Source organism: Diadema antillarum, unplaced genomic scaffold (genome assembly GCF_040938485.1).
Source record: "Diadema antillarum isolate AM-2024a unplaced genomic scaffold, OU_Dant_1.0 seq00000510_RagTag, whole genome shotgun sequence".
Lineage (NCBI taxonomy): Eukaryota > Metazoa > Echinodermata > Echinoidea > Diadematoida > Diadematidae > Diadema > Diadema antillarum.
The window spans coordinates 1,093,169-1,117,365 of NW_027271464.1; the positions used below are offsets into that span (position 1 = coordinate 1,093,169).

The window sequence follows — 24,197 nt, forward strand, 5'->3', positions numbered from 1 at the left end:
GTTGTACGAAGCTGTTTAGAAACTTCCATAGACATTACATTACGATTCGGTGAAAATGTTCATTCAAAATTTTGTCCTTGATTAATTTAAAGGGTGTGTACAGTTCAGTTCGGGAAACCCACTCACAAGGGGGGCCCCTCCTTATAAGTAACCCGTCTCCCTTATAAGTAACCCCGTCCCCCTTATAAGTAACCCCCGGGGCACCCCTTATAAGGAGTCTCCACGCTTTTTTGCAATGCAACGCGAAAATGAAAGGACTGCGGCAATTCGCTTGATTATGTCCATAAAGCTTCACAAGTTTCCTAGTTACTCACGAAATTTGAGCAAAATCGGTTCGAGGCATCATATCTAAAATCATGGCAAACGACCCATGCGAATGCTGAAATGCGAGCGATTACTGGCGTGAGTGTCGCCAGGCGCGGCTGCGCGGCAATGCTTGAGTGCAGACGTGGCGACTGAGTACGTACTCAGTCGCCACGTCTGCACTCAAGCATTGCCGCGCCACCGCGCCTGGCGACACTCACGCCAGTAATCGCTCGCATTTCAGCATTCGCATGGGTCGTTTGACATCGCATTTAAATCCATGATTTTAGATATGATGCCTCGAACCGATTTTGCTCAAATTTTGTGAGTAACTAGGAAACTAGTGAAGCTTTATGGACATAATCAAGCGAATTGCCGCAGTCCTTTCATTTTCGCGTTGCATTGTAAAAAAGCGTGGAGACTCCTTATAAGGGGTGCCCCGGGGGTTACTTATAAGGGGGACGGGGTTACTTATAAGGGGGATGGGTTACTTATAAGGAGGGGCCCCCCTTGTGAGTGGGTTTCCCGAACTGAGTTCTGGTCGAGGTGAAGATTTAGCTTTTAACGTTTTGTGAGATACTCAGAAACCACTCTATGAGATGTCAAAGAGCATGCGGTTCTAAGGGGTGTCAAAAGTTTATTCGATGAAAATCGGTTTTGAAATGGCTGAGATATCCAAAAACAAGGTGAAACAAAGAGATCTACTGATAAAGTTGGGGCATGTCGCCTTTTATTATTAGCACTTTTTTGGATATCTCAGCCATTTGAAAACCAATTTTCATCAAATAAACGTTGAATACTTATTAAAATTACATGCTCTTTCATATTTCATAAGAGGCTTTTCATTTTCTCACTTAGGAATGTTCAAAACATGAATCCCTACCTCAATCAGTACTGTACAGTCCCTTTAAAACCATGAATGAACAGTGAATTTTCGCGTTTTCCCACACCATCCTCATCAACACTACAGTCAAAGCCAATCCATTTTTATGTGCTCTGCGCGCAGTGAAGTGCGTACTACAGCGGGGTGTTCTGTGCGCCAACACTAGGCGGTCGGTTTCAATAAGGGCGGTCGCGATATGTAGTAGGGTTAGGTCCTACCATACTTTATCTACATGTATTTGTAAAGCAAACAATGCAAAATAATCGCCTGACACCTACCCATTTACTGTGTCATTGACGAAGTTTCTTTACCCTAACGGTAATTAGTTAAATACACAGATATTTTTCTAGCTCTACTCTCCATTGTTTGAGACAATATTTTAAAGAAATAAAACACTTGTCACTGTAAAAGATGGGATGCTACCACCGCGGGTACTGGACTTTGTTACTGTTATCAAGAGACTGTCACATACTTAATAGTGCTCTAGCGTTCATCAGGCAGGAAGCAATATTTATAATACATACTTGCCAACATTTTCATTTGAGAAAGTGGTAGAATCCAGGATGCCTATGCGAGCAGCGCTAGCTTGAATGTTAATGAAATTTTTCAAAAGCAGTAGTCTACTGCCAAATGTGGTAGAGTTGACAAGTATGATAATATAAGCCCGAGTTGGCTGACCTTGAAAGTAGGGCAGAAAGGTAAGTTATAAAATCAGACAAATTGGAAAGTCTAATAAGAAGTAAGAGCCCCCAAAACTACTGTAGAAAACATCAGTTGAATTTTACAGTAGTTATCATTATTTGAGTAAGCTACATAGTACATCATTAAATGATTAGATTCAGATCATAAATGTACAGTATGCTATTAGATTCAGATCATAAATGTACAGTATGCTATTTATTTACATGCAGTCTTCAGAATTGGGCTAGAAGAGGAGAGCATGGGTGTGTCAACAATGCTTGAATGTTACACTCACTGTACATTCTATTATTACTTTCCGTCTTCTTTCTACAGCACGATGAATACACGAAAGAGAAAGTCTTTGTCTTCGGTAAGAATTTTTTTAATCAATCTTGCAATATTTTATCCTCCTGTTATGAAAACTCAGCAATGTTTTGAAACAAGCTGACACTCTTTTTTGTAACACCCCCCCCAAAAAAAAAAAACAACAACAAACAAACACAAACAAACAAACAACCAATCTAACAGGAAGATATTACAAGTAATTTCTTCACACCTTGCACACCAATCACTTGAATATTTATTTTTGAATCCTGTGAATTGATAGGCTCTCTAAATGTTAAAAGTTAGTTTGAATGAAATCCATAGCATATCAGGGACCCATCTGAAAAGGTCTCAAAGAAACATGTTTATTTGGCAGTTTAATTATGAGTAACTCATCTGAAATGGCATTATGCAACAAATTACAATCTCAATACAAGTAGCCTTGTTGGCTGTGTGATTGTAGTCATTCTCAGTGTTCCTTCAGCCAGTTCTCAAAGAAACTTTGCCTCTGCCAGAATGACCTGCAAGAGCACCAATTGTGTGTTTCCCCAGTTGAATGTATTTTCCTCAGGTGTACCAACCACAGAAACATTCATTCTTTTTCTTTCCTCACATACATGTGATATCAATATATTTGTGTTATTACCATGTGATGTCAAATATTTGTGTTATTACTTCTGTCTCTCAGTGTTCTCCCTGTGCATTTTCTTATTATTATTGATAATGAAGGAGGTATGCACTAATTGATAATTGGTGTGATGATAATTGTTCTGTATTTACATAGTTGTACTGGACAAGTCACACCTGTGCTAATGCTATACATTAACATTCACCATGTCCAGATTTTGAAGACACAGATGTCCCCCTCTCGGATGGCCCTTGCTGACCTGAATCCAAATCTGAACGGGCCAAGTGATGAAACGACACAGTTTGAAATGTAAATACATCAAGAGAGCTATATCATTTCTTTGTTGTGTCTCTTTTTGCATGCACTACCAATGTACAAACTTGTATGCATGTAACTGGTTGCATGGATTCATATACAACTTGTAGCATGTACATGTCTGTGTATTTTGGCGAGGCAGTGTGATATTATAAGCTGCAGTTTATACCACACATTGAAGTATCATGCAAGTTTCCTCATGAATATGTACCAGTATGAGAGTATGTGTTCACATATGAATAAGTTTATATGTCTGCCCCTTGCATCTCAGGCACTGATTAGCTTTTCACAGCATTTACTACAGCAGACAAGCAGATTACATACATTTTTAGAAAACTTAGGAATATGATTGCTGAATAATCATGAACATTCCAGAACATGGAAACTTATCTGAAGATTGTGAGAGACAGTATTTTGACAACCCTAACTGAATGCCAGAACCGATCTTGTGCAATTCGTAGCAGTGGCAGAATTCTTGACATCAGATTCAACAAGGTCTGAATGTACATCACGATCAAAATCAGATGTTTTAATGGTTCACATAAGGAAGCTGCAGAGAACAAACACAGTGCAGAACACACACTGATAGTGCACTGCTCTACAGCTGTGCAGAGATTTATGTCTATGCATAGAATGATGTTACGCTCACCAAAGATGGGTGCTTGGAGTCTAAAAACGTGATGTACAGCAGTAAGTTTTGATTTGCGATTTCTTTATGGCATGAATGGTTTCAAATAGATGATATTGATACCCTGCTTCAGGAGACCTTTCCCTTTGCTGTGACACCAGTTTTAAAAATAAATATGATTAGTTTGTTACTATGATTATGACTACCTCTAAAGGATTGATTATTCCTCTGCCTTGTCAGGGAACCCAAGAAGAGGAGGAGATCCTCACGGAGGGTCAGCTTTGCAGAGACATACCAAGTGAAGTAAGTTTTGCTTCTGTTTGGAGGTAATGCAAGGACTAAATCACTCACCATGCAGCAGATATATGCTAATGCAGAGACTCCAACTCTCCCGTTTTTGACGGGAGATCTCCCGCCAAAAACCCATTTTTGCAAAATCTCCCGTTCTCCCGCTTGAGATTTAACTTCTCCCGCCCTGGCTCTGTGTCTCCCGTTGGAAATTATTTCTTACTTATTGCTATCGTATGTTGAAAAAATAAGCCTTCGATAGCACCAGAGAGCATCCAGAACCCTAGGAACTTCGCGCTTCGCACACATGAACTTGGAGTCTCCCGTTTGCTAGGGGTTTCGGGCGGGAGAATCTCCAGATCAGAAGGTGCTTGGGGGTTGGAGTCTCTGCTAATGTGACAAATACCCTGCAGGTGCATCAAGAAAATATTGAACTAAATCATACACAAATGTGTATCAATTTAGAAATATGAATATACTCTCTGCCCATTCATTCTGAGTTGTGCTTGTGCCAGTGAAATCTCAGATCAATGCACAGTACCGTAAAATGAGGTGAATAATTGTATTCTAGACAAGATTCATGTTAAAAAAAAGTCACTCCATTGTTGCTAAAAAGCATTTAGAGTTTTGCAAAATTGTCCATAGAATTTGCCCACTTCTTCCATGCTACATTTGTACATGTACACTCTCTGTTCTGAAGGGAACATCTACAATGTGGTTAGGTGAAAATAAGGAATATGGAGATTTAATCAACTATTAAACTTAGCCACTTTAACCCTAACAGGGCCGGGGTGGGGCGCAGAATCCGCCCCCCCTCGACGTTTCGCTATAATTTTGTAATGCCAGAAGGCCTCATTGCGAGGCTTCTTAACTTTCTTTGTTCAAGTCTCGCGCAACTTTTGAGACCAAATTTGCTACGTCCGCGCATGCCTTTTTGAAGCCACGCCCATTTTTGTAACAGCATGTTGCCCCAAAATGGGCACAATTTTGTGATTTTGTGTACATTTCCTATGGAAAACAGTGCTCTGTCATGAAAGTCATAAAACCTGATTATTACAATTAAACACTTTCATTGATTGATTTTATGCTAATTATGGTAGAAAAGTGGTTAGTGACAATATTCAATAAAAAACAAAGAAAAAACAAGAGTTGAAAAACACAGAAATACATAAGAAATTCTGAAAACAATAAAATACATAAGAATTGAAATGAGTTTTGGAAGTTTTTGTGATGTACAATTGTTGAATATGCTAAAACAGATTTACAGACCAAAAAGTAGACTCTCAATGCGTTTAATTAGGCTAAAATATGATCTTGAGCTTAATTTGCATAATTAATTCATTAAAATTAGAAATTGATTGTTTCAAAAAATCTTATAACACAATCTTGTAGATTATGGCATGCGTGTTGCGATCACACCACTGATGGCCGAGATCTTGGGGGGGGGGGAATCTGCCCCCCTCCGGTTTTAGCATGGCCAAAAAAGCCTGGCCTGATTAGGGCTAAGTTAGGACCCAACTGACCATGCAAAATATTTGTATTCACAGTATATTATCTCATACACGTAATGTGGGGAATTTTTAGGCTATAATGATTCTCAGTCTACACTGCACTTCGGTTTTAATTTGGTGCATATGATGCACATGTATGATGTATTTTCATATCTTCTTGTTGTGGTCACTCTTACCATGATAATATCATAATGCATAATGCAGGATATGTTTCTTTTTTTTTCTGTTAAATGAAAATGAGATGTAAGTCACCTAGGAAAATTTGCAGAAATTGCTACACAGTGTGATGCTCAAGCTGTGTCACAGGATGTTGGCTGAATCTTGAGTTGAAAATGGATTCAATTTTGCATGCTTTGTCTCCAGGGAGTTTTTGAAGGACTCGGAAGCAAAGCAGTTGGGTCTCTGGAACGACTCCAACGACAGCGTCAGCAACCCAGCATCAAGTGGCGAGGACAAGTAAGCCCGTTTCTTGTGTGGCGTCCAGCTGTTTGGCGGAGGATTACAGAGAAGTTTGCTGCCAAGTTTGACAATGGGTTGACGTCATCATCACATCTGATGACATTGCGTTAATGCTGCTGATATTTTGTTAAAGAACTTGTTGCAGTAATATTGATCATAATGTAGAAAACAAAACATATCTTCAAACACTCAGTGCTAAAATTTCTCTCTGCACTGTAAGATTTTCCTTCAGAGCAGTGTTTTAGCATCCTTTTCATTCATCAAATACAAACATGCAATGATTATAGTTTAAGCTAAGTTGTTGGAATGCTTCATAATTTCTAACTTGAAATTGAATCATATTGAAACTATGACACTTGCCCTTGTCCAGAAGGTCATACTGTATACACTTTATATTTCAGAGCATATCGTCTTGCAAATCTGATAATTGACAATTGTACAATTGTTTGAATTCCCAATAGAGAACCACGTTTTAATGGAAGTATTATCCCTTGACAAGAATAAAGTTCAAGTGATTTCCAACCCGCTACTTTTCTGATTTGTTTATATGGCAAATGTCAGTTGGCTTGCAAATTTTATGAGAGAAAACAGACTGTGAAATAAAATTATACAGCATGATTTTCTTTCAGAGTACTTCCAATATTCTCTGTCACAGTGCTCCTAGTCGATGAGTACTTGTGATACCTTGTTTGTGATGAATTGTGCGTTATATGTTTTGTAATCTGTATTCCAGGAATTCAAGTGCACCACCAAGTGAGCCAGGTCCCAGTGAAGGAGTGTCCGTGGGACCAGGCCACCATATTCAAGGTAAGTCAAACTAAGGGTTACACCTTATTGGGCTCCACACTAATTTGTCGGCTGAGATTGAAAAGGGTGTTAAGTTGCCTTGAACACTATGGGTTTAGTGGCAACTTCATGCCCTTCTCATTCTCAGCTGACAAGTCTTTCATTTTTCTCTGGTGGCCGTACAGGCCACTAAATGTCTTAAAATTAGAAATTCTGATGGTCCGAAATAAAACAGACACATGACAGTCAATTTTGAATGTTGAGTGCCCTATCGCAACACCAAAAGATATCCTTTGTGGAAATTTGTTGGCCCTACATCAATTTTTAGTGACTAATTATGTGATGTGTTAACTGTTTTTTCCTATCTCTATGTAAAGGCCTTGAGACCCTGCTGTCTGGACCAATCAAACAAGAGGCTAGGACAATGACACTGCTGGCCATGCAGGAACCAAGTGATCACCCTCCGGACGCGCAGACCCTCAGGTGAGGAAAATGCACTTCCGCACGATGCATGTCACGGCTCCCAAATCAGATCGATATTCTGTGAGCGTGTGATGTCATAATGAGTTACAGTTGGTATTAAACCCAGTGTTAGTTTGTTAAAGTGACATGCACCTCAAGGACTGTGTATTTAGCACTTTCTTTACAGAGCTGGACTGATGAAAATTAGATTTGGGCTCATAATCTGACATATATTGTCATTTGATGCTAGCCAGAAATAAGCCAACAAGTTAATTTTACTACCACGGTAGTTAGTTTTGGATAAGTATATGAGAAACCAGAAAAAGCAGACTTTTGTATTTTAGTATTTCATATTTTTTCTCTGACTTTGAGTTGGATTGCTTATTATATGGAGTGTTCAGTTTGTACTGAGTAGCTCTGTCTCTGTGTGCAAGATATGTACGTACTGGAAGACGGTGACACATCATTAGATAAGTATGCAATTTATCAATGCTTCATCTATGCATAAAAAGTGAGTAAATATGAAGTACTTTGTGGTTAAGTGGTTAGGCCTCATGCTATTAATGACTAGGTCCTGATTAACATTGATTCTTCAGGAGAAAAACATCAGACCGATCACAATGGAAAAAAAAAAGATGACAATAACATTGTGGCATTAGCACAAATAACTCTAATCAACAACTTTAGAATATCAAAGCTGCTTTGTTACCACCATCTTGAAAAAGATCAGATATTGGGTTGACAGAGATGAAAATTTGCACAGTTATGAATGCATATGTGTTACATGGTAAAGAAAGACAAAAGCTATCTGTGTGCATTATCCCTGGCAAAAGCATGGAAACAACTGTGAATCTATGACATTCTGAAATATGCTTATTTGTTTTTGTTTTTTCCAGTCATGGCACTGTGAATCATCTTCCACTAAAGCCTGAAGACGACTGTTCACTGAAACCACTCCAAACTGACAGCAATGATGGTGGCATCACAAGCAGTTTTCTGAAATCATTTATAGCGGCCAGTCCAGCCACGACAGAAAGCTGTAGCACCAGCGACTTCCTCGTAAATGTACCAGTGGAGAAACCTTCCACGCGGGTGTCAAATGCTGCCTCGAGTTCAATGATGGGTGCTCTGTGGTCATCTGAGGGTGCGGCTCAGCAGCAGGATGGTGGTGATGAGGAGGGGATGAAGCCGGGAGGATTCAAGAGCAGTTTCCTCCAGTCCTTCATTGCTGCCAAACCAGAGGATGGACAGGTGTCGTCCATCGGCAGGCTGCAGATGGATGCGACCAAAGTCTTTGAGCAGGGAGATGTTGATGGAGGAATGGAATTCACAGCTTGTCTGAACTCCACTGCAGCCAGGGGCGACGGAAAGAGATGGAGAGATGCGGATGAGAATGCGGGAGAAATAACCAGAATATTCGGAGGTGGACTCGGAGATGTCAGTGGCATGGATATGACGACTTGCATTGGCGGCTTCGACACCACAGAGTGCAGGGAAAAGCTTGAGCACCCAGCGGCAGAGTCAACGAGGATCTTTGGCAATGAGCTCACAGACAACATGGACTTGACAGGTTGCCTGAGGGAGTCTGAGGACACTGGGAGGAATGGGACCCAAGGGAGAGTGATGAACACAACCACATTCGAGAAAAGCATGGACTTCACAGCTGTCCTTGGGAAATTTTCAAAGAGTGATATGTCAAACTTGCCTGATGAATCCACAGGAAAACTGCTAGGTCGAATTGATGCTTTTCTCAATCCTCAGGAATCTAACGAGGCTGAGGCTGCACCACCTTCCAAGGAACCTAGCAGCTCCAGCGAGACGGATGCAGCTCTCTACAAGCCAGACCATGCAAGGAGATCGGTCGTCCTGGATACAATACATGAGGTGTCCTCTTCCACAGCCTCCATGCTCAATGTGACGTCGGGGGAGAAGTCTGGTGCATCCATCCTGGCATCACTTACATCCTTGGATGTTTGTCCAGAGGGAGATGACATGGAGATGACCACATGCAATGCTGTGCCACTTAGCCTCAAGGATGCATCGGAAGCAGAACAGACAAAGGTGTTTGAGGGAGAGGATACAGAAGCCATGGAAATGACCTGCGCTCTCGGCGGAAAGGTCCAGTCAGTTGTATCGAAGCCTCAGCCAGTGCCAGTGGGAGATGCAGGGGACGAAACCAGGGTGTTTTGTTCTGAGGATGCGGCTGCGATGGAAATGACCTGCACTGTCCATGAGCACGTTCCTGCTGCAATTCACGAGTCAAGGCGTGGAGGAAATGAAACCAGAATCTTTGATTTGGAAGATACGGGTGCCATGGAAATGACATGTACCATTAGTGAGCAAGTCCTGCCCGCAGAGACCAATCCCATGTCTGCTCAGTCCAGAGATGTGGGGGATGTTACTAGAGTGTTTGACTCGGAAGACACTGCTGCCATGGAAATGACATGCCCTGTTGGGGGACTGCTTTCAGCAGGGAGCAAGAGTCTGTCGCTTTCCACGTATGAGAAGACTCTTCTGCCCAGAGACAGCACCTCAAGGTGCCACTCTATGGATACGACCAAAATGGAATTCACGGCATGCTTGGGGCACTTAGGGGAGGGATTGGCTTACCAACTTCAGAAGAAAGGCGAGAGACAGGTCCAAGCTGATACGTCTCTCCCTGCAGATCATCAGACAAAAGATGGTGGGGAAGGAGAGCAAACATGTTTCTTTGACAATGAAGATGCTGGCAAGATGGAAATGACAGAGTGTCTCAGTCAACATGAGATGAATAACAAAGCAAAACAAGCTAACTCCATGAACCTCAAGCCTAATACAGCTGCAACTTCTGAGAGTCTTTCCCAGTCAAAATTTTCCTTTGGGGAAGAAACAAGGTTTTTCAGATCAGAGGCCACTGCCAACATGGAGATGACTGAATGTCAAACAGGACTTCTACCAGAGATCAGTCTGCCAAGCTCTTCCACATGTCCACTATCCCCACCGAAAGCAGTGATGTCACCCGACCGCACCAAAGTATTTCAGGCCGATGATAACTGTGGCATGGAAATGACAGCAAGCTATGGCATAATTTCCGTTGGAAGTCAGTCAAGCACCAAGCCGGATGCTACCACTGCTGACAAAGAGCCGGAGAAGACCTGTTTTTTCCAATCAGAAGAGACGGCCTGCATGGAGATCACCGAGTGTCACACCTCAAAGATTCCTCTTCAAGGACCTGTATCCATACCTCAGAGCCATCCAGCTCCACACCTTGGCAGTATTGGTAGGTCTGCTGATGAGCACACAAGAGTCTTTGAGAACGAACACACTGCCAACATGGAGATGACTGCTTGCATTGGTTCTCTGCAGAGCCACGAGGGAGCGGCCCAGACATCCGGTGTACGTGCCGCCGTGGAGCCGAAACCCTCTGTAAGCAGTGATGATCATACGCATTTCTTCCAGTCTGAGGATACAGCCAACATGGAGATGACAACCTGTGGAGGTGTTCCATTGAGCCATGTCAACAGTAAGGCTCTTCCCCAGGCTGATAGCCACTCATCCAAAGATGCCACGAAGCATTCTCTGTCAGAAGATGAAGCTACAGCTGCCATGGATATCACAGCATGCCAGGATAGGGTCAGTGCAAGTTCTGTACCAGCAGCCCATTCGTCAGGCTCCTGTTCACGTGTCAGCAACATCCACACAGACCACACCACAGGCAAGGATCTTACCAATGTTGGTAATCTTGAGTTGGCAGCTACTGGGCTCCTTAGTCGTTCCATCAGAGAAGACACACTTGATGCACAACTGACTGGTGTCCTAACAAATGAGACTTCCAAACAGCATGACAGACTTTCTTCTGATGGAAATCTGGATGCCATTGGTGAGATAACACTTGATAAAACGTCAGACACATACACTCTGAGCAGCCCCACCACTGGACAGGAGAAACAGCAGACAAGGTCAGACGAGTCCAAGCTTTCTATCTCTATCAGCAACGATGGCAGGAGATCAGATACCTTCACCATCGAGACTGTGTGCCCAACTACAGAAGGTGAGGGCGAAGGGGAGAGGGGACCAGGGCTGTCCAACTCAAATCCTGTGCAACCCGCTATGTGCCATAATTCAACACTGCCTGAACTAAGAATGGAACCCAAAGCATCATCCACCCTGTCCGGTGATGGCACGAATCCAGTCTCTGCGGTTGATGGAGCAGAGGTGAACAAGTCCCTCAAAGACAGCATCCTTCCGGACTGGGTGTGCGAAGAGGACGATCGAGGCATACTGGAAGAGCTGCCCATCGACAACGATAACACAGAGGACCTGTGCGTGGCATCGTTGGCCAAGAGAACATGTCTGGATGAATGTAAGTTTTGTGACAAAGATACACTGTTTTTTCTTTCTTTTTTTCTATGTTTTTCCTCCTTCAATGTGCATAGAGACACTAATTGATTTTTTATGATATGCACTATATAAATATGTTCTATTATCATTATCTTTGTTTGTTTGAATGTTTCATTTCCATCTGAGAAGATGGCTGGATAGCCCTTATTCAACTGCAATAGCTTGTCTGCCATGGGGTTCAGTTAGATGTATGGCAGGACCACTTTAATGATATTGTAGAATGCAATGGACATTTTTTTTTGTGTCCATTATCCACATTTTCTAAAAAAAAGAAGTCTTTGTATTTTGATGCATGCAAAATACTTTCCCACCCTCTCCCCAGCGGCCTTCTCGATGTCTCAGCTGAATGCATCCGCGTTGACGTGTGACCTGTCCCACCTGCCCAGCCTCCCCACCACTGGTCCCGTGTCCCTCTCCACGTTCCTGCAGGAGTTTGGCGACTTCAGCGACCTGCCAGAGGGAAAGCCCAGCATCATGTGTCCTCGTAGGGTAAGATGCTTCTCTCTGGTTCCTCAGGAATTTCCCACCATATCCACCGCGTGCTATCTCAGTGTTACATTTACAATGCGATGGCCCATTGATTATGGTGCGACATTGTACACATCCAAATCTCTCTCCACATCTACCACAAAATACCTCAATATATCAATTATGCTGTACACTGGTCTATTGGTTAGGGCAGCAGACATATGATAAAAGGCCCTGAGTTCAAGCCTGGATGTTAACTCTTTTCAGCTGCTTGTAAAATATTTTTCTTTGTCTTTGTTTGCCTGTTTAGAAGATTATTGGTATCTTCAATGGAGCAATCAACTTTTTCATTTCAACATGTGAACTTGTTGAGTTACACACCATTTAGTGATTTATATGTACATTGCATTTTGATACTTGAGGCATGTATCTGGCCTCAATCGTGTTTGGCTTGAGTTAGTGTAATAAATCAATCACTTTGACAATGTAATTGACAATGTAGAATGTGAAGTGGTCTAATGCCAGAAGGGTTGCAGTGAATGTGGATGCTGTCAACTACAGCTTTATCATTTTGAATGTGTTTCATCATCCGATCACAATAATAGTCTGAAAGAAAAAATGACCAGCAAATGAAGGACAAGCCAGCTCAGCTACTGTTTCTGTAGTCATACACGTGCAGCGTTTAGCATTAGATGTAAACTTCTCGTTCCATGCCAGTTTGATGAGCCCACAACGCCTGCAGAGCAGCTTCAGTCATCTTGCATCACCAAGCCCAAGGGGGAAATGTTTGAGTGGGCCATCAACTTTCTCGCCCCTTCCACCAAGACGTGAGTGCAATTTTACTCTTACCATTCTCAAAGAGCTCATTCTTATCCTTTTAAAACCCTTCCTTTTCCGTAACAATACCCAAAACAGGAGTATGCACAGTTTTCATATTTTGCCGTTCTTTTGAAGATGCTGGATTTTCCAGCAGAATTTTGTCATCTGCATTGCCGCAAAGCAATCTTCCTATTACATCAATCCCATTGAAATCTAAATACTATTGTCAATGAGTGACTTAAAAAATGGAAAGAAGAGCCTTTTTTGAATAATGCAAAAAAAGTGCTAAGCATATAAAGCAACTTTTCAGGAGAATGTTCACCTGGAAATACACATATACAGTAGGACTTCATAGAAAGCATCAAGTCTCAATTGTGACAAATCACCTTTTATGCAATAAACCTCTTTGTTTTGTTTTCATCTCCAGACTTTACAAGCTAATCTGAATGGTGATGAAATTGAACCAGATAAATTATGAATGTATCCTCATGTAAACCATCATTCCCTCATCCTTGTTAATGAAGCATTATCAAGTTCAAATCTACTTTTGCTGTCAGTAGATGCAGTCAATATTTCCTGGTAATACCTTGTATTTCTTATTTCAGACTAAAGGAAGCAGTAGCGAAACAGGAGGCTAAGTACTCTGAAGATACCCCTGCCATAATCACAGAGATGCAGAATGCGATGCCAGAAAGGGTGAGAACAACTTTTTCCCTTTGATTTTTTTTTTGTGTGTGTATTTTTGTTGGCAGATATATTCCTGATGATGTTGAAATCACATGGAAGAAAGAACCAATTCCACAAATTTCCTGTAGCTTCAAATTTCTGAACATCATCTGCTGATCATCAGTTTTCTTCACCAGTATGTTTGAAGAGTTTGAATGAAAAAAAAAAAACAAAAACAAAACAAAACAAAGCACCAATATACCCATTTTTATGAACTTGAGAAAACATAGAAAATAATTTTCATCTTTTTTTAATTTCAACATATTTTGACAGGATAATAAAATCAGCAAGTGATTGCTGTTTCACATCAAGGTCCTGTACAATCCAAGTTCATAGATATAAAATCACATTTTGAGATATAGAAAACAGGCAGGTTTAAAAGGGCTAAATGCCCAGTTGAAATCACTAATACCTATAACCAGATGTTAAAAATTACAAAAAGCATTGTAGTCAAAAATAGTTATGTTTAGAACAATTATCAAAACATGGCACATATGTAATCCTAACCATTACAATATAAGCTTAAAGATACTCTTCTGGATGGAACTTGAATTCGCCAGCCCTCAATAACAGAAAAGCAAAAGTATATCAGGGTCAACAAAATGTTTACGCAAGAGGTCATGGATAGAATAGATGGCAAACAGTGACACCCATTCAAACTCAATGATAAAAAGCTTGTACCCATACCACACATTCAAGCACTCATGCACATAAACACTACACAAGACAAAAGTTAAGGATATCACTCATGCACATAATTCAGGTTTGTACTGGAGGGCACATTGGAACAAAAAAAGTTGAAAAAGCGTAATGCTATTAAAAACCTACCCAATTAAACAAATAAAAAAATAAAAAATAAAAAAATGTAACGCTGCCAAATCAGGGCATTAAAGTGAAATCAGTGAAAGTACATTTTCTTATACAAAACTTTGAAATTTGTTAGTGACTTTGATTTCTTTAAGACAACATTCGTCTTAAAGAAATCTGTGAGTTCCATAGCCTTTTAATACCTCCTGCAGATCTAAAGCAGCTTTTAAAACACTCAATATTCAGCTTAGGTGGTGCCTGAACGAGACTGTTGAGGAGGGGGTGGAGTAAACTGTTGGATACTAGGCAATGAGTTTGGGCACTGACTTCTCGCGGTACAGGGAGGCATACAATGCACAAAGTTGTAGGTTGGCTATAGGGAGGGATACGTGCATTCTTGAAGATGATTGTTTTGACTTTGCTCATGTGGTGCATCTGGCATCAGAGGTTGTGTCTGGTATTGCATCAACAGCATGTTGAATCCTTTCCATACCCATGCACAGCTGGTCTACACGAAGGTGTAAACTATTGTATTGCATACAAATGTGTTTCATGGCTTTACATTATTTTGAGAACACAAAATGTCACTGATGTTCTGGTCTTCATTGTAAGATGGTATGCACTTCACAAACAAGCTGTTCCGTGAAGACTGAAGTGAGTCATTGACACTACATGAGGTTGTAATTTGCAAAGCGAAATGGCGGCAAATCTCAGAATTTAGATCTGGATATATCTGTGCCAGTTCTCCTGCGTAGAAATCGGTCACAGAAAGTTCGTCAGGCACTGTGCTATGTACCTTCAAAGTGAGATCAATAGAATACAATGAACTGTCGGTGGTAATACCTTTCCGAAGTCGTATTTGAAGGATGAGGTGCCTGGTTGTCCCAAGCACTTATTCGTCCGCAGAGGTTTGAGTTTCACTGTGGTGCCATGTATAGAGATAATGTATCAATGAGTTCGAAATATGTACTCTGTTTTGCTCTAAACTTACAGAGTAATGCTTGATGATGAATGTCATAGAGCATGAACCTCACATTGTAAAAGTTAACTCTCAGTGTCCAGTAATCATAAGCAGAAGAAGGTATGGCAGTCCAAAGTAACGAGATACAGACAAACGATGTTTAATTTTGGGACTATGTAAAAATGAGTACAGAAATTACACACAACGTGGTAAAGAAAATATCCATAGTTTAATGCATTAACCCTAATCAGGCTGGGCTTTTTTGGCTATGCTATATCTGGGGGGGGATTCCGCCCCCTCTTCAGATCTCGCCTATGGAACGCGTGATCGCGCCGAAAATCGGCACACGCGACGCCCGCGACGTATACTATCAAAATGTATGGTTGCTTTCTCCGAAAAATTGTTCTTATATTTTATATTAATTAATTATTGTAATTTATGCATAAAATCAGTTTTGGGCTCTAAATCACTTATTGTCCCCGCCGAACGAGTTCGAGCAGGGGACTATGAAACGGGCTCCGTACGTGTGTGTGTCCGTGTAGGCGTCCGTCCGTGTGTCCGTGTGTGCGTCCGTGTGTGATCAAAATGTTCAATTTGCTACTTCTCTGTCATTTATGAGCCGACTTTGATTCTGTTTGCTTTATATGAGAGCACTACATTGGAGCTTTTAAACTTCTACACAGAATTTCAGTTGTGACCTTTGACCTTGACCTTTGACCTATATTGTACATTTTGCTACAAAATGCTACTCCTTCGCCATTTCTAACCCGATTTCGATTCCGTTTGCTTTATGTGATGGCACTAGTTGAGGGCTTCAAAACTTCTACACAGAATTTTGACCTTTGACTTCTTTGACCTTTGACCTTGATTTTTTGACCTGTATTGTACATTTTGCTACAAAATGCTACTCCTTCGCCATTTCTAACCCGATTTCGATTCCGTTTGCTTTATGTGATGGCACTAGTTGAGGGCTTCAAAACTTCTACACAGAATTTTGACCTTTGATTTCTTTGACCTTTGACCTTGATTTTTTGACCTGTATTGTACATTTTGCTACAAAATGCTACTCCTTCGCCATTTCTAACCCGATTTCGATTCCATTTGCTTTATGTGATGGCACTAGGTGAGGGCTTCAAAACTTCTACACAGAATTTTGACCGTTGACTTCTTTGACCTGTGACCTTGATATTTGACCTATATTGTACATTAGCTACAAAATGCTACTCCTTCGCCATTTCTAACCCGATTTTGATTCTGTTTGCTTTATGTGATGGCACTAGGTGAGGGCTTCAAAACTTCTTCACAGAATTTTGACCTTTGACTTCTTTGACCTTTGACCTTGATTTTTGACCTATATTGTACATTGCATGGCTACAAAATGCTACTCCTTCGCCATTTCTAACCTGATTTCGATTCCGTTTGCTTTATGTGATGGCACTAGGTGAGGGCTTCAAAACTTGTACACAGAATTTTGACCTTTGACTTCTTTGACCTTTGACCTTGATTTTTGACCTGTATTGTACATTTTGCTACAAAATGCTACTCCTTCGCCATTTCTAACCCGATTTCGATTCCGTTTGCTTTATATGATGGCACTAGGTGAGGGCTTCAAAATTTCTACACACAATTTTGACCTGTGACTTCTTTGACCTTTGACCTTGATTTTTGACCTGTATTGTACATTTTGCTACAAAATGCTACTTCCGGCGGGGACATATATTACGCACCGCGTAATTTCTACTTTTCCTTGTTAATGCTCTAATTAAGCTAATTTCTTTTTTTAAATGTTTCTTGTATCATTCTCCTGAGACATAGGATAAAAAAAAATCTGTATCGAAATTAATTTCTTATGTATTTGATTGTTTTTTGAATTTCTTATGTATTTCTGTGTTTTTCGACCTTTTGTTTTTGTTTGTTTTTTGGCCAAAATTTGTCACAGACATTTTTCGAAGCTTTATTATGCTAAAATGAATTAATTTTGTCCATTCTAAGTCAAGATATGAATTTTTATGTGAATTAATTGAAAAAAACACAATTTGCATTGGATTTGTACACAAAATCACGTTTTGGAGCAATTTTGGGGTTGACAAATTTTTTTCGAACGGGCGTCGCGTCAAAACGGTAGGCGCGGGCTCAACAATTCTGGTCTCAAAAGTTGCGCGATACTTGAAAGAAAAAAGTCATGAAACATCGCGGCGGGAGCTTATCGCGCTGCGAAGATATTGCGCGAAACATCGAGGGGGGGCGGAACCGCCCCCCCGAGCCTGATTAGGGTTAAAAGATGTTAAAATGTTCCCAGAACAGTCAATCCACAATGTATACTAAAATGTAAACATCCGATATGAAAGATTTAAGAAGAAAGATAAAATGTGAAAATTGTGAGCTAACCCTTAGGAAATGTCGAACTTGTTGCACATGTCACATGTCAAACATGTCATGATTAAAATGTATGTGATGAATGTAATATCTTCAAAAATATTTCTGATTATGTAATGAGTGCAGTATCATTGAAGAGATTATTAAAATTGTTCCCTTTTTGATGACTGCCTAAATACCCCCCCCCCAAAAAAAAAAAAGAAAAAAAAACACCTTAAAAAAATAACTTTAAAAATGGCATTATCTGTTTTTGGATTCAAACTCGTCATTTGTTTTATCCCTATAACAAGTTATTTCAGCCAAGACTGTATTCCCCCTCTCCTGCGGGATAGTTTGGCTAAAGCAATATGCACAGCATCTATGGTATTCATTCTCCTATGACATGGCAAGTGTCATTCTCATTTACATAACATACTCTCATGGAAATCCAAGAAATAAAAGCTTTTCCTTGGAACTCATTGAGAGAATGATAAACAACACAAAAACTACAAAACATACTGACATCAAATCTTGAATAGGTAATTTCAATTCAAAATTCAATTAATTTTTTTTTTTAAGTAATCAATTAAAGAACACAAAATAACAAGTTATATAAATGAAATGACAATGAAATGAATCAATAAGTAAATAGTATTTTAAAACAAATATCCTTGTCATAACAATGAAAGGTAGGTTTGAAACTTATTCAGCAAAAAAATGGAGGAACCCACCAAAAAAAAAACCCAGAAAAAAACCAGTGCTTGTAATGTGTCAGTCTCTCTAAGGAGAGCCAAACAAATGGATAGGGAGTATTAGAAATATATTTATGGATATAGACATACTGTATAGCCCACAACTCAAGAAGACATACTCTGGACAGGACACAGTTACATATGATAACATAAGCAGTGACAGGACAATACAAAGACAAAGAAAGGATAAATAAATGCATAATTTTTTGGCTCTGAGTTCTGGGTTGTGAAATCATCAAACATTAAGCAATTAGACCAGACTTAAATGAGGATGATTACTTGGATGTGCAGGGCCTCCCTTTAGGTCATAAAAAAAAGAATGAAAAACATGTTACATGTTCTCAATGTATGTTCCAATCAGGTGTACAATTTGTAGTTTCACCCCCAAATTCTATGATTGTCAAGTAGTAGCTCCCCTTCATATGCACCCCCTTTACGTAGAGATGGCTTTTCAGTCCAAAGTGTGTGCTGGGGTATGTTAAAATGGATAAAAGCATGTAAGGACAGCTTTCTTTCCTGTATTCAGCACTCTTATGTTCTCTCTTCAAAACTTGTGAACTGCAGATGGCGGCCATGCGGCGACAAGTCGTCAGTCTGCAGAAGTACTGCACCCAGTCCACCAAGGCCAAGCTCAAGAGCTGGAGGTTGAAGATGACGAAAAATGTCCAGAGCTCCATGGAGGTATTTCACCGTGGCAGAGCTTGGTGCTTTGATTGGTCGTGGTTAAAAGACAAAAGTGGCAGTATTAGGAAGCACCACCATTTGAGAAAAGTAGTGGCAGTGATAGCAGAGCTGCCAAGTATCCCTGATTTTAAAGGAGGCCCTCTGAAAACATAAATATATCTCTTCATGTCATGGTACACTGTAACAGAATATGAGACCCTTCGTGATTTGGAATCATTTTCATCTATTGACCATTAGCTATAGGCCTTAGCTATGTTTTGTTTTTATGCTGCTTTGTAGTGGCTAAATTTTTTGCCCTTCAAATTCATGACTGTATTCTCTGATGTTTCACATACATTTTGATATGCTCTTTTTTTGTAGGTCTGGCTCATGGTTGTGGTATCAGATTACAATTACTGATCACAAGTCGAGCAAAATGATAAGATTCTTTATTCGTCTCTGTGTTAGCCTTTGGCAAAAAGGAACGTCATTTCTTATTATTACAATATCAAATATGTTTTTGTTATGAATCACTAATGCAGTTTCTAGTTGGTAAAACAATGAAAATCATTGCCCTTTGGGTTTTAGCCTATGCCAAAGTGCTTGATCTTGGACACTTCAAGGTATAAATTACAGTACTTAACTCCTGGGAAGACTTTTAACAGTAAACAAGTAAACAAGTAAATCTTGGGTGTCAGGGCATTGCCTAGACCTGCACTATTTAACTTTTTTCATCCCATTTTTTAGTTTTAGTTTTAGTTTTAGATGACATTCTGGCCCACTTGTGAAAGCTTTGTGGCCCACAGAAAAACAAAGACAAAAAAAGAATCCCATCCCCCGCCAAAAAAAAAAATGAAATACATGTACATGACATTCGGTTTCGCAGTGGTAGAGCCAATGTGAGTGTGGCATGATATGTATCTTTTTCTCTATGGCAGGATTCTTGCAAGCGTCTGGACAGCAAGTTGGCCAAAGTCACTGAAAGCCTCACCACCATCGAACAATGTGTGGAGGACATCAAAGCCTGTGAGTCCTTGTGAGATGATAACTGGGGGCTTCATTCTTGTGTTTTCTTGTGAAACTCTCATTCACTTGTTTCTCTGTGACTTTTTTCCCCCTCAAAATAAGTACTCCTGCATTGGCAAATACCCCAGGCCATATGTGCTACTGTACCTGGGTCAAGATGGACAATGTTAAGAAATAAGCTCATTGAAGCATGCATGCACTGAGGGGATTTGAACCTAGATCACTCTTAAATCTGTTATGTCAAAGGGTTAATGCCCAGTGTAGAGGAAATAGAAAAAAAAAGTAATGAAGTTGTCTTGTATCAGATTCCAAAGTGAGTGGCAGTTTGATGTCACTGTAAATCTAGAAACATTTGCGGCAAAAAACTTTTGCAAATGGGAGCCGATGACCTCTTTTTGTGGCATGAACATTTCTTGAATTGACAACTGGCATTCAATACATTCTGTAAGCAAAAACTTTTGCAAATCTCAGCTCCTTGCAAAATTTGTGAAAGTTTCATACATTCAAAACTTTCTGATTAACAGTATATGTTTGTGACAAGCATCAGGCACCAAAAAGATAGTAGTTGGGACAATGCTGATGTTACTATAGTATGTGTATGTGTTGATTCATGTACAAATAGTGGAGGCTACCCTCGACACTACCCTGGCAGACCTAGAGCAGATCCATCCTCCATCTGAGGAGGAGAAGGCGGAGCTACTTGAGGGACGGGCCAGACTGGAAACCATGACAACAGCGCTGAGAGAGAAGGAGTCGTCTGTGAAGCATGCTGAAAAGTAAGAACTGGATTTCCCATGTCAGTAATCCCTTGGACAGTTGTCCCTTTTATTTGGTGTTTTGGTACATTGAATTAATGACCAAGCCTATACAGTGAGGTGGGTTTGAGGTTCATGCCCCCACGAGGGCCACCATAGTGCTTAAATCCTTCAACAAAATTCATTCTCCACAATGTGTCTTCCTCCCTTTGTGTAAGTATAAATAGCCAGTAGAAAGTTGACTGCTGCTGTAGTAAGTTTTGTTGTGTGCCAAAATGTGGCAGCTGGGCTGGAATGTTTCCCCTCATGGAGTTAAAAGAGTGGCCTGTAGGTGTTAGGATAAATTCCTGTGATCAGGGTGATATAATTATATTACATAGTGCTGTGAACACCACATTGAATTTGAAATATATACATATGTGAAAATCAGGTACCTAGGTAATAAGCAAACAAACAACTACCAAAGCAAAACAAAACAAACAAAGACTGACATAAGTGTCAGTAACTTCCTCACACTATGTATCCCAAGACAATCAACCCTTGATGCTTGTTGTTGGATGATTGTCTAGTAGGCAGAAATGAGTTGATAGTGCTAGATGGTTAGCAGTCAGTCAACTGTCCAAGAATCTTCTTGACAGGTTTCTTTTCTATGATTTTCTGTTTGTTTACAAGGGGACTCTGACTTTCAACATTCCTTTTCATCTTTCCCTCCATGTTAGAGTTTTATTTCAAAACTCTCCTTGCCTTTCATTTCCATTTCAATAAAAAAAAAAACAGCTGGTACTTGCTGTGCCATTATTGCTTCCAACATTTGGATCAAATCCACCTGCAAACCTTTAGACACCAAACTCAGCTGACGTCTCTCCCTTCCCAATAAACAGCCCAGCCTGCCCCAATCCCTGTACTTGTTCTGTCACAGATATACAGAACTTTGTTTATATGTAAAAAAAAAAAAATGATTTAACTGTCGTGATGTCAGAAAGCTCAGCAGAATGCTGTCAACATGCTTAAAGATGTCTTTAATACAGCATTTCATAAGGGTGTGTTTATGCTGAATTTGCAAAGGCAGAATTAGTATTTTGAAACAGTGATCCAAAATGCTGTTCACATGAGTACTGTAAATGCTCACTTGTTTCAAGCTCAAGAAAGAGATAATTTCCTGAAGATGCATTGTGCATTGTTTAAAAACTGTAAATTGCTATTGCAGCGAGCTGTTCAGCATACATGTCCACTTCATGTGACCCAAAAAAGTGTTGAGATGATGTCAAAATAAGCATCTTTATATGTGATTTTGTGTATATGCTTCCCTGTTAAACACATTTAGAGAAAATTGCCATTCGTATTAAGATGCACCTTTTTGTGCATTTTGAATCAGCATGTTGAAATGCTGTTTATATCAAAATACATTGGGACACAACCGTGTTCAATAACTAAATGCTTTTCAAAATTCTGATTATAGCCCCCAAATAATTGAGCATTGACCCACTGAAGACGAGTTCGAGTAAACTCGGGTTGGTGTCTATGGGAAATGCACGTTGTAGCAAAATCAGCCCATCCTCAAGCAGTAAAAATTTCCTCACTTGAATGAGTATCCATTTTTTATTTTCATGAATCTTGCAGTGAAAGAGGGACCCTTGAGACAGAGAAATCACGACTGCAAGGAGAAATTAATGAGCTGGAGACGGAGAGGGAGGATCTGAGACAGTGGGCGGGGAGAAAAGAGGATGGCATCAGTGAGATGGAGACTGAGCTGGCGAGAGCACGGCAGGAAGTCATCATGATTCAGAGGTAGAGCATGTTGATTTTTATATAGGCAGTTAAATTTTCAGACCTTCCAACCATTCCTAATATGGAGGAAAGAATCTGAATTTTGACCATTTCCAGCTCTTGTTTCAATGAAAATTTCCTATTTTTCTCGATAATTTTACTACACACTTCTGTGTGACCTGCTCTTTTTTCCTATTTTTGAGTCAGTTCATCCCTATTTTTCAGTTAGTCAGGTTGGGAGGTCTGCATTTTTGCTGTGTTTTGCTTACTTCACCCCCTTCATAATTCTTAATCCTTTCTGAGCCAGGAACTTTGAACAATGTGTACAACAGTATGGAGTTTCCTGTGCCCGTCGCACTCAAAATATAGAAAAGGTTTAACAACGTGCATCCTTGCATTTTCAAATCCTTGTCAGTGCTTCTCACAGCATGGTTGTGAGGGTGCTTCTTTATGGCACTGAGCAAATTCCAAAACTGACTACTGTACGAGATGAAATTTTCACATACAGATATTTTCGCGAATTGCTACTTGGAGGACATTTTGGCGTGTTGTTTAATAATTTCGCGGTTGCGAGGGTCTAACTGAACTTACTTACTTGTGCGTTGTTATTTTCGCGTGTTTTTTTTTTCGCGGTTCGCGGTTGAACACATTCAAATGTCTATGAAGTAAATGTGATGCCCTCAAACTGATGAGATTGCGTTGGCACTAAGGGGAAAAGAAGAAGGAGAAGAAAACAACTTCCCAAGTGTTCAAGAAGTTAAAATGATATCATACAAACATATTTGTGTTGGGATCTTTTTTTGTTTATTTTTTGTTTCTTTGTATAAGAGTGGCAGAAAATGCATTGCCATGGTAACAACATTTTGGCAAGAAATCTACATGAGGTGTAAATGCTTGTGGAGAAAACTATTTCTAATGTTTTTAAACTCATCAAATAAATTTGGAGCTCATATCAGTCTTGAAATTTTCCTGTGCAAAGTACTCTTATGGACAGTTGTAATGGAAAGTATGTTACTGTGGTAATGGCATATCATCCAAAAATGAATATGGAAAAGCACTTTATCTCATGCATAACTGCTTCCTTAGGTCAGATGTAGTTTTAATTACCCGCACATGGCAATAATGTTGGACAATGGTGTGATAATCCCCTTCAGTGATGTTCAATTTCTTTTTATTTGATTCTTTAAGTTTAATGTTCGATTTTCTTTTATTTTTAATCTCAGATTACAGGAATGGAAGCTAAGGGAGTTTGCTGACAACTGCTACAAGTTTTCCTTCCTGTGTGACTCACTGATTGTTGTTGCACAATATGGTGAGTTATTTTTCATCAGTATCAAAGATGAGGATTTATTCATTTAAAAAAAAAGTATGTTTTATAATGTGGGGATTTATCATCTTTATGAAGCAGACTAATTGTACAACAACAGACAATATCTGTCATTTCCTTAGC

The 24,197-nt window shown here is 40.0% G+C and overlaps 1 protein-coding gene across 1 annotated transcript in view; it reads left to right on the forward strand.

The window, feature by feature from the left end:
- Positions 1-2,201: 2,201 nt before the first annotated feature.
- LOC139734107 (uncharacterized) overlaps positions 2,202-24,197 on the forward strand; it is a 28,081-nt gene continuing 6,085 nt past the window's right edge. The window contains exons 1-15 of the mRNA XM_071644921.1: positions 2,202-2,237; positions 3,034-3,128; positions 4,003-4,065; positions 5,925-6,017; positions 6,754-6,827; positions 7,184-7,289; positions 8,165-11,610; positions 11,971-12,137; positions 12,834-12,943; positions 13,541-13,631; positions 19,101-19,217; positions 20,138-20,225; positions 20,848-21,001; positions 22,601-22,768; positions 23,971-24,059. Coding sequence (XP_071501022.1) covers positions 2,205-2,237; positions 3,034-3,128; positions 4,003-4,065; positions 5,925-6,017; positions 6,754-6,827; positions 7,184-7,289; positions 8,165-11,610; positions 11,971-12,137; positions 12,834-12,943; positions 13,541-13,631; positions 19,101-19,217; positions 20,138-20,225; positions 20,848-21,001; positions 22,601-22,768; positions 23,971-24,059 — 4,894 coding nt within the window. The 5' untranslated portion in view covers positions 2,202-2,204. The remainder of the gene's footprint in view (positions 2,238-3,033; positions 3,129-4,002; positions 4,066-5,924; positions 6,018-6,753; positions 6,828-7,183; positions 7,290-8,164; positions 11,611-11,970; positions 12,138-12,833; positions 12,944-13,540; positions 13,632-19,100; positions 19,218-20,137; positions 20,226-20,847; positions 21,002-22,600; positions 22,769-23,970; positions 24,060-24,197) is intronic.